Source organism: Chiloscyllium plagiosum, chromosome 2 (genome assembly GCF_004010195.1).
Source record: "Chiloscyllium plagiosum isolate BGI_BamShark_2017 chromosome 2, ASM401019v2, whole genome shotgun sequence".
NCBI lineage: Eukaryota > Metazoa > Chordata > Chondrichthyes > Orectolobiformes > Hemiscylliidae > Chiloscyllium > Chiloscyllium plagiosum.
The window spans coordinates 76746427-76758180 of NC_057711.1; the positions used below are offsets into that span (position 1 = coordinate 76746427).

Consider the following 11754-nt stretch of genomic DNA (forward strand, 5'->3'; position numbering starts at 1 on the left):
AGTGGAATGTCTCCTTGTCTGAACAGATGTGGCAGAGGTGAGGCATTGGGAGAATAGGATTGAATTCTTGTAGATGCTGAGTGAGAGGAAGTGTGCTCCCGATAGTTGTGAGAGTCTGTGAGTTTATAATATACGTCTGTCTGTAGACTGTCGCCGAAGATGGAAATGGAGAGGTCAAGAAAGGGGAGGGAGGTGTGCAAGATGGAACAAGTGAAGTTGTGGGTGAAGTCAATGAACTGCTCCAGTTCAGCCTGGCTGCAGGACGCTGCACCGATACAGTCATTGATGTAACAGCAGAAGAGTTGGGGCACAGTGCCTGTGTAGGTACTGAAGAGGAACTGTTCGACACAGCTGACAAAGAGACAGGTGTAGCTGGGGCCCATCCAAATGCCCATGGCCACCCCTGGATTTGGAAGAAATGGGCAGAGTTAAAGAAAAAGTTATTAAGGGTGAGGACTAGTTCGACAAGGTGGAGGAGGGTATTGGTGAAGGGGGCCTGAATAGGTCTGTTGGAGAGGAAGAAGCTGAGGCCTTGGAGGCCATCCTTATGGGGTGTGGACATATATAAGGACTGCACATCCATAGTGAAGATAAAGCGCATGGGTCTGGGGAACTGGAAGTTATTGAAGAGGTGGTTGATGTCACAGATGTAGGTGGGAAGTGACTGAACCAAGGGGAAGAGGATGGAGTCAAGAGGATAAACACATCTTTTCCTCTCTCGACTCCATCCCCTCCCTCTTGGCCCCAACCTATCCAGTCTCTCCTGATAACCCAAACCCTCCAGTCCCAGAGATGGCAGGTTGGTGAGTTGGCAAGTGGGTAGTTGGCAGTTGTGTGAGGTGACAGATGAATGGGGCAGATGGGTGAGGTGGGGTTATATGTGGGTAACTGCCAGGTAGGTGGGGTAGCAAGTGGATGGGGCAGGTGAGTGAAGTGGTAGATGGGAATGTGGCAAGTGGGTCAGGGTGGCATTTCCTGCTGCTGTTGATCTTATTATACATAAAGCATGGTAAAATTGACATCAGTGGAGGACCTGTCTTCAATTCAATTCTTCAATTGAGGCAGCATGGTGGCTCAGTGGTTAGCACTGCTGCCTCACAGCACCAGGGATCCTGGTTTGATTCCGGCTTCAGGCGACTGTCCGTCTGTGTGGAGCTTGCACATTGTTCCCGTGTCTGCGTGGGTTTCCACTGGGTGCTCCAGTTTCCTCCCACAGTCAAAAAGATGTGCAGGTTAGGTGAATTGGCCATGCTGAATTGCCCATTATGTTCAGGGATGTGTAGGTTAGATGTATTAGTTGGGGTAAATATAGGATAGCAGGGTTGGGGAATGGATCTCGGTGGCATACTCTTCAGAGGGTCAGTGTGGACTTGTTAGGCCTGTTTCCACATTGTAGGGATTCTATGAATTCAATCAAGCTCTCGATCAATACATATCCATTAAGTCCTCCCTATCTTAAATGACATTGTTGAGCTGCAGTAGAGAAGGAAATAAAAGGAAGCAAGCCCTGCTTTCCAGTCCCCCAACTGCGTGGGTTTCCTCCGAGTGCTCTGATTTCCTCTCACAGTCCAAAGATCTGCAGGTTAGGTGGATTTGTCATACTACATTGCCCATAGTGTACAGGGAGATGTAGGCTAGGTAGATTAACCATGGGAAATTGCAGGGTTAGGATAGGGGGTGGGTATGGAAGAGATGCTCTACAGAGGGTTGGTGTAGACTCAATGGGCTGAATGGCTTGATTCCACACTGTAGAAATTCTGTCAGAGCAGAAACGTATACACCTGAGTAGATTTCAAACTTAAATTGAGGGATAGCTGTCCACTGTTCTGTATGTGCCAATTGAGAGCTATTTACTTTCAGCATATAGGCATGCTCAGTGAAAAAGTTCTGAAGAGGTGTAATATTGGACTCATGAACATTTCTCTGTCTACAGAAACTGCCAAATCTGCTGAATCTTTCTAGCACTTTCTCTTTTTTTTAATCTCACTTATGCAAATAACACCATTTTCAGATGTATTTCTCAGTGATTTATACTTCTCGAACACGATGTACTGCGATGGTATTCTGATGTTCCTAATAATTAGCAATCAGTTAAATCTCTTTGTGTATTGTGCAGTTGAAGAGTAGTAAAATTTCAAGAAGGCCATGTTAATGTACCTGAGTTTTAATCCTTAATCTGACCTTAAAGATATTGTGGAATTCTGTGGAAAGATTCTGTGGAAAACACAGAAGTAGGCTCATTGTGAATGTGCAATCTGACTTCATAGTATTTGATGAAAGAATTGGATCAAACATTTTAACACAAACAATCGCTCTTTTAAGGAAAACAATCTCAAATTCTTGAATGTTAATGATGCAATAATCATTTATGTTAAAGTAATTCAGAATGGCATTTAGATATACATTACCAATGTATTAAGCATAATGAAGAGAATGAAAATGTTGTAGAAATCCGAATTGGGGAAATGCATTGAACTTACGTTTATCACGTGTTGAGGAAGGAGGCAAGTCCGTAGACCATTGGAAGTATTTTTGACAAAGTGATAAGGAAATTGTTTACGTCTCTGGCAAAATCATTGTCTCTGCTGGGAATTCATAGACCATGCATCTCCATCTCATTGGAGTGCAATGTGTATCCACATCACAACATGGAAATAATTTATAATCTAAGTCACTGTCGTTGTTTCATGTAAGACTTGCTGTCATCATCCAATACCATTTTAATTGAGTATTTCTTTAGAACACGATATTTAATTGAAATCAAACACAGAGAAAAATGGATGTCTGGCAATATGTGGAGGGAGAAACAGAGTTAATGTTATGAACCTGGTATGACTTCTTCAGAACTGAAAAAAAATTGGAATGGTGGGAGTGAGTGGCCTGAAACCTACAAAATTAAACATGAATACATTTTTTCCACAACGTCACATAGTATTGAGAACCACCACAGGCAGCAACTGTTCATATGATCTGGGTAACACTCAGAATTAGTTCTATCCATCATGTTTTTGCCTAATAATTAAAATTACATTTTGAGTATCTGTCTTCAAAAGTATATCAAGAATGTCTTTGTATCTATGGAAGAGCTCAAGCCTGAAGCAGTCAAAGCTGAAAATGTTCTTCACAATTTTTTGAGGGTTGGATACTATTTGAAGGTTTAAGTTTACATGTCACTTTATTGTTGTACTTGTTATTTCATATTTATTCTCAATGGGAATGTTACAGAAGCATACTTATTCATTTTTATATCATAGCAAGGAATTAAAATAGTCTTAGAGCTACAAACATAATCAGATTGTTAAAGTGTTTATCTTATTGATTGTGTTTAATTCTCTCAAAGCATTTTATTTATGTTTTCAATGTCAGAATTACAGTGTATGTTTTACAGTGTAGAGAGTTTTACAATTCCCAACAATTCAGTTTCACTTATTTATTGAACACACAATTGATTGTTTTTTTCTTTGTATTTTCTTACAGTTGTCTCAGTCTGTCTCATGTGAATCAATACATCTGAGATTGAAGATGATGTTCTACAGTGAAGGCTTCATTGGCTAAGTGGAAAGGAAACTGATGATGAGCAGGAAATAAAATTTGATACATTAAGCAATCAGAAATGTTGTGCCGAAGACTGCGATATTTTAGATACAGGCAATTTCGATGGGTGCTGACAGGAATTTTCTGTTCAATAACCTTACTATTTCTTATAAGACGTGACAAGAGTCCTGTGAATGAGCACCAAAATTTGGAGCTTGTTGAAGAGGACCCCAGATATTATGTAAACTGCACTGGTGTTATCAATGGAGATGAAGAGTCAATAAAACTGGCTAAACTTCAGACGCTGTCAGTTATATACAAAAAACGTCTTGTGCTGAATGAGAAAGATTACATAGACATGACCAAACATTGTTCCAACTTCACCAGATTACAAAGATATATCACGTTTCCACTTAGCAAAGAGGAAGAAGAATTTCCATTAGCATATTCAATAGTAATCCATCACAGGATTGACATGTTTGGAAAACTTTTACGCTTGATATATGCACCTCAAAATTTTTATTGTATTCACATTGACAAAAAGTCATCTCCGACTTTCTTGGATGCAGTCAGGGGCATAGCCTCCTGCTTTGATAATGTTTTTGTTGCCAGTCAGCTTGAAAATGTAACCTATGCATCCTGGAGCAGGGTTCAGGCCGATGTAAATTGCATGAAAGATCTACTTCAAAAGAATTCAACATGGAAATACTTGATCAATCTTTGTGGCATGGATTTTCCCTTAAAAACCAATTTGGAAATGGTGGAAAAACTCAAGGCTTTAAAAGGGGCAAACAGCTTAGAAACAGAGAAGACTGCACCACATAAAGAGAAGAGGTGGAAACACAGTTTTAAGGTGGTGAATGGGAAATTAAAGGACACAGAGACGAATAAAAATGCTCCACCAATTGAAACACCAATGTTTTCAGGAAGTGCCTACTTCATTGTCAGTAGACATTTTGTGGAATATTTATTTAGAAGCCCTAAAATACAAAAGTTTATCGAATGGGAAAAGGATACTTTCAGTCCAGATGAACACATGTGGGCAACATTACAAAGAATGCCTGATATGCCTGGATCAGTCCCTGTTAATAATAAATACGATACCTCCGACATGAACTCTTTAGCAAGGCTAGTAAAATGGAGTTACCTTGAGGGTGATATTTCCAAAGGAGCACCTTATCCACCTTGCACTGGTGTACACGTCCGTTCGGTGTGTGTATTTGGAGCAGGGGATCTGAAATGGATGTTGCAGCAGCATCACCTATTTGCCAATAAGTTTGACACAGAAGTCGATGGAATTGCACTGCAATGTTTGGAGGAGCATCTAAGACATAAAGCTATTAGCAATCTTTTAAGTTATACTGAGGCATGATCTTCCTAAAGAAATATCTCAATTTGGGAATTCTCAATTCTCTAAACAGAATGGGAAACTGCCTGTCTTTCTTCATAATTTAGTGATCTACAAACACATTATAAAACATGTACGTTAGAAGCATTCAGGCTTGATATTGAATGTAGGAGTGTAATGCTGAGCAAAATCTAAGCCAAGAGAAAGCATTCCTGCTCCTCTACCCACAAGATAATTCGTAATGGCAATTTCTTTAACCTCATTTCCCTTGAGGTCTAGAAAATCTGCCCATCCATGTTAAACCCACAATGTGTGAGAGTCAGAGCCCCATGTAATTATTAAATGGGCATCCTGTTTCTTGGGTACTGGGACAACTGTCCATTTGTTGTCCCGCCTTTACTGGTAGGTCGAGATTGAATGTGAGATTTTTAAAACACCTCACATAGGGTGTTAGGAGTACCCCAATTCATCCTGCTACTGAATTTAAATTGCAGATCGATAATTATGGAGAAAAACAATCACATTCCTCAGTTTCCTTAAAAGAGTAAGTCCACCAAATTTGCCAGGCTGGTACTGGTTGATGGCTCATAAATGTACCAGGCTACATGTTAGATTAAGTTCTTTATGTAGTAGAAGACTAGTTTTTTTAAAAGCACTGCCTCTGTGTTCAATGAACAGTATGTATGTGCACTTCCTTGCCAAATTAAGATAACATTGAATATTTAAAGGAGAAAACTTCAGGCCAAGTCGTTATTATTATTCAGCAGGACTAAATGCAAATTTGCATTATCACTTTTTAAATTATATAGGTTGTAAAAAAGAACTAGTTTAAAGCCACTTATTTTCAAAAACGTCAATATTATATTCAGCAAACTAGCTTAATGGCACCCAATATTGCTGGAGAGATGAGCCTCAATCGTAATCTGGCTCAATTCAAATTTAATAATTACAATTTATTTACATATAGGGTATTTGGACTCAGTTTCATGTAAGTCTGGAAGTAAAAGAGTACTTACCCAGTGGAAAAGTTATGCAAACAATTGCATTTTAACACTTGTGGTTAAAATAATTTGCTGTCATGTAGCTTAACCTTCTGTTCTCATTTTTAAAATACATTGTACTGAGAGAACATAGCGCATCCAGTTTGCATAGAATTGTATAGAAATAGCTACACAGAAATAGACCATTGAACACCCCCCCCAAATCATCAATTTTAGTGTTTATACTCTATTTAAACCATCCTCCGTTCTACTTCATCTCAACCTATTGAAAAAATATTTTTATTTCTTTCTCCCTCATACACTAATCTAGGTTCCACTTAAATACATCTATGCTATTCACTGACATATTCCCTTTGTTAGTCGGTTCTATATTCTGACCACTCTTTGAGTATAGAATTACAACGCTGAAAAGAAAGACACCTGCTAAAGCTTTTCATCTTGTACTCATCAGTACAAATGCAAGAATATTAAATATCTGTAACAAAAGTTTAGCATTATTGTGTTTGTCCTGATGATCGCAAGATGAAAACATATAACTTTTTTCAGTATTATTTAAATTCTGAACAATCAAGTGGCTAGAGAAATTTCCTTAGATTTCCAGTTCAAGAAGAAGTTTCTCAACTGAAACCTCATTTCACATTCCCTGATCTTCAAAGCAGTATGTAGTTTAGAATAAGCCATCCCATGATTACAGCTCTCATATAATTATATTTGAATATCAGGAATTGAGTGTTTATCATTGATAATTGTGTGTGTTTACATCAAATTTGACATTAGTTTGATGATTTGCACTCTTCCTGTGAGTCAAATCCCTTCATTCCATTCTTCTTACTTTTCAGCATTTTCTGTATCGCCTGTTCATTACAGCTCTTGACAACTGAGAAACAATATACTTTTCTCCCATATGCTAATACTTCAAGCAAGAGATTAGCCTATAGCTGTGTTTTCTACTGTTGATCTTTAGCATAATTCAAAGCACTTCAAAAGTGATTTTAGAAATTTGGTTTGGTGTATGGTACAGCATTCTGTATGAATTGCAGGTTTATTATATTACTGTAGTTTGCTTTATTGTGTTGAAATAAATCTCATATGATCATGGGTTTCTTAAGGTCAAGGGCAATACTTTAGCTATATGTTAGGTGGATTAACTTCAACAAAGTACCAGGCTTCAAGTTACAGAGGAACCTTGATTATCCAGCATTTGATTATCCGAACAAGATTGCAAGGACCCAATGCTTGACTAAACTGTGTTATCCAGTATTCGATTATCTGGCATTCATTTATTCAAATGAAATACTCCCTGCCTGTGTTCTTTGGATAATCGAAGTTCCTCTGTACCTGGTGAATCAGGGAAATTGGCATCATTCAGCATTAGTACCATTCTAAGCAAAAAAAAAATTAACAATGAGTTTAGATTGAATATCTTTCTTTCATTAGTCATTCTTTCCTCTTACAAATCTTTAGGCTTATGAAATTAGTGATTTGTGTTGACCTAATCATTTTTCCTGTTTTACCTAGTCTACTTTTTCATACTGTTCAACATTGTCCTGCAATACAGACATTGATCTTTCATCATGATTTCTCAATTAAAAACAAAATGGATGTGGTTCAGGAAGACTGGGCTGAAAGATTGAGGAGACTGAGCCAATATTCTTGAAGAGTTTAGAAAAATGAGAGATGATCTCACTGAAGTCTTTCAGGGCTTGACAAGGTAGAACAGGAAGTATGTTTCTCTGGGGTGGGAGTGTTCTAGAGCCAGTGGACACAGTCTCAGAATAAGAGGGAGGCCACGTAAGACTGAGATAAGGAAAAATTTCTTCATTCAAATAATATTGTGTCTTTGAAATTCTGTACACCAGAGGGCTGTGGACCCCAAGCCATTAGTTATATTCAGTACAGAGATTGACAAGTTTCTGGATATCAAATATATCATGGGAATAGTGTGAGAAAGCGGCTTTGACTTTCAAAATCAACTTTCCACTAGTTAAATGGCAGAGCATACTCAAACTTATACACTTCCACACTCCTATTTCCTTTGTTCACAATATTGATGTTAACAGCCTGTACTGAACTAAATATTCTATTGCTGTTGGCAATATTATTCACGATAGTCGAATAAAGGCAAAATACTGATGGTGCTGAAAATCTGAAGCAAATACAGGTAAATGCTGGAGAAAGTTGGCATGTCTGGTGGTAGTGATAGATTTATAGACTAGCATAGCCCTGAAACTGCACTTCTGTTCAAAATATAATTCTACTGAGAATCAGCTAAATTTTGTTCAGCACTTCTTTAATATATATTCATAATGAACTCTGAGGAATCTTAGCACCTAATACCTATAAACAGTGTACAAATTGAGGGAGATTGAGGGCGGGTTACTAAAGATTTATCATTTGAAATGTCACTGATATTTGGCACAGGTCATCCTGTTTTCTTTTGGTTTTGAGAGAAGGGCCTTATGAGAGGTGAACTTGACAGTGAATGTCTGCTTCCATTATTCCCTGTACAGCTACTCCCTATCAGAAGAGATTTACAACATTTTTAAAGACAGTGGTAGCCTTGTGCATTGCTTTATGGTCATGATACTGCACTAGTAACCCTGAGATTATAATTTCCATTTAATAAAGAACTGAATTTCCAGCATTCTTTCATGAATTTGCTAGTCAAATGGGCCTACTCCATATAGTTCCTGAAGTGGGGTAATTAGTTACTCAGTTGCAAGGCAGCAGTGTAAAACTGTAAATATAAAGCAGACTTACTGACAAAGCACGATTAATATTCAGATATTTCCAACCAGTTGGTCTTACAAATTCCTCATCAATTAATTGGAAAGTGAAGCGTATTTTGGGAAATTTTATAACCATCTAAAATGAATGAAGCTGCACCACTGACAAATGAAGCTGCAGCCTAATGTTGTAATATTCATAGAATCATACCTATCAGCTTATATTCGATTCTCCTTCGTTACTGCACAATGGTACGTCTTGTCTCATCAGTTACATTCACAAAATCAATGTTGGGGAAACAATGATCTCCAGTCACATATGCTTGACACTGCAAGGATTCAATATTGATTTCAGACCTTTGTTCAGCCAGGCTGATTTATTACATAACTCAGGAAGTAGTTGATGAGAAACACCATGGACAAAACCTTTCCTTCCATAATATGGTGAGTGGAATGATGAGAAAGATGGAAAAAAATATGATATGAATGAAAATTCAGACTCAATGTCAAGAAAAAGTTCCCAATTTTCCCCTCAAACCCTAAATTGCAATTTTAGAATATTGTCTTTGAACAGTGATGACCTCATTTCCAAACATTTACATCTTATTAAAACCACAACTTATCTTACTTATAGGCCACTTCTAATTGTCCTTTCTTCTACTGTAAAATTAGATGATTCAAATTCCAGAGAGGTAAAAGACAACAGTCACTTAGTGGCTGCAGCTGTCTGAAAGATTGTCCTGGCCATTATTAAACTGTGTCTTCAGATGTCCCTTCATGTTTCATGGCCACCATCCTCCTTGTAAGATAGGTTTGGCAATCCATCCATTGTGTCTGTTTTTAGGCCTTCAACATTTTCTTTGCAGCTCAGCAGCACTTATAACTTGCATGCTTCTACCACATCACTTTGTGCATAGGAACAGACATGTATTTTGTGCATCTACAGTAGTTGCTTTTGTTTGGACACAGACATGGACACAGACTTATTGCTCTTAGGTTACCTTCTAATATCTTACTCATTGTAGCACTTACTTGGAGACTGCCTGTGTGGCTCATTTTTTTTTAAATGTATGTTTCTTACTTCGATTAACTTACAGGTTACACAAGGTCTTTAGTGCTCAGTCCAGGCTGCCGGCCTCAGTGACATGCAATGCTTTTTCACTTAGAGGGAGAGGCAGGCAGTTTGTGATGGTTGTAGGCATGGGGTTGAGGGGTGAAAAGTCAATCTATTAGGCAGACAGAGATGGACAGTACTACAGTGCTGCATCGTGCGGTACCGTGCTGCATCAATATCAGAGTTACAGCATGTGCAAGCAGCTTCAGTGCCTGAAACTGTATGTGTTTCAAGTAAATGGTGATGTGTGAAAGTCAAAGGATGAAGGGACACTGCAGTCAGTCAATAGGGTCATATCTGTTTACACTATGGGACCACGGTCAGTTAGGTGCTTGGTCCTATCAGACCCTGTGGTCCTGTGTGCTTGCAGTCTCGAGATTTGCCACACTTAGTCTTGCAGATCAAGTGCAACACTCTGGGCTCACAGAAGGGCTTATGCCCGAAACGTCGATCCTCCTGCTCCTTGGATGCTGCCTGACCTGCTGCGCTTTTCCAGCACCACATTTTTCAATGAGACAAAAAGAGGGATTAGGTAGATGAAAGTGGATGCAGATGCAGTTAGTGATCATGCGTGAGCAGGATAGCTAGTGAGGTCCCCAGTGATTAGAAAGGAAGCACAGAGGCCAGGTAGCTTTAGTAATTCTAGAGGATGAAGTGGGTGACAGCCATTGAGAGGATATGATGCATGCAATACTGAGACCTGCTGTCTTTGAGCATTGGTAAGAGGCATAAATACTGCCTGATTTAGATTGGATATGTCCCCGTGACTGTAGCTAGCAGGGAGAAGATGGTGACACTTAGTCTTGTGTAGTGTGGAAGATTATTTATCTTATTTCTGCTTTACTAGGCATTGAATTTCATTCAGGATAAGACATTGATCTGTGCTGCAATCTATGTTCTGGCAGGCTTGCTTTAGTGGTATGGCCTCCTGTGATATTTGGAGTGATAAAAATTGCACACGTCACCACCACCCCATTCACCAACACCTCCAGGACACTGTCCATGAAGCAGGGAGCTAGCTTGTCTTGCTTCAGCGACATGTCTTCAATACTGATAATTGTGAGGAGCCATTCCGAGCTTGCAGCATTAGAAGTGGAGTGCAGCTGGGCATTGAATATGGCATCAGAGACATGTACACTGGAATCACTGGCCAGCGGCAAACAATCAGATCCCTCCAGCCATGTGATTCTTTGAGAAAAGTATCCAAGAGCTCAGTTTCATAATTAAGTGTGGAAGATTGAGAAAATTCATTCCAGGCCATGTTGAGTTGGACACAGTGAACATACCCATCAATAAACTTTTAATAGCAAGTGACAAAATTTTGTCTTATATGTACAATAATGTTGAGGCTGTAATACTGTAGACATATTGCACTGAAACTAACTGGTCCCCTATCAAGTTATTCCTATCCAGGCGCAGCATCAGCAGCTGTACACAATGTGAAAATTTATTTAGATATTTAAATCTATAAATATCAAGACACATTCAAGCCGACCAATGACCTTCCTATCAGTCTCTTCCTAACAATTAACAAAATGATGGCAGATGGCACCAGCATTGCTATCAAGTTACCATAGAATGTCCACTGTATCTCAGTCAGGGTCTGCCACAGTCACTGTGCTCTAACCCTTTTTCAACACCATGGATACCAAATTGGAATGCCAGGTGGGAGATGAGCATTACTCCACTAAATAAGGCGGCATTTCACCATTTATAGCACCAAAGATACATGGCAAAATTCAGTGAATTAGTGGATGAGTTGTTGAGGTTGTACCCTGCCAGATAATGGGTAGGATCTTAAGAGGCCATTTGTTGCAGTCCTAGGACATGATTTCAGATGTTCTTCAGAACAACATCCTCTGACCAAACATTTTCTGCTACTTCATTAACAATCTTTCATGTTTACATGGTCAGAAGTGAGGTTGTTTTCTGGCATCGAAGATCTGACCAGCAGCTCTTCTCAAGCATCCCATTTCACCCTAGATCAGAACTTAAGTAATATCTCAGCTTGGAAAGGTTACAGACAACATT

General features: G+C 38.9%; 1 protein-coding gene across 6 annotated transcripts in view; it reads left to right on the top strand.

Moving 5' to 3' along the window:
- The window catches only part of LOC122561056 (beta-1,3-galactosyl-O-glycosyl-glycoprotein beta-1,6-N-acetylglucosaminyltransferase-like), a 112231-nt gene extending 106223 nt beyond the window's left edge, over window positions 1-6008 (top strand). For all 6 annotated transcript variants that reach the window (XM_043712415.1, XM_043712424.1, XM_043712405.1 and 3 more), the window contains one exon: window positions 3478-6008. In XM_043712415.1, coding sequence (XP_043568350.1) covers window positions 3614-4906 — 1293 coding nt within the window. In that variant the 5' untranslated portion in view covers window positions 3478-3613 and the 3' untranslated portion in view covers window positions 4907-6008. The remainder of the gene's footprint in view (window positions 1-3477) is intronic.
- Window positions 6009-11754: the final 5746 nt, after the last annotated feature.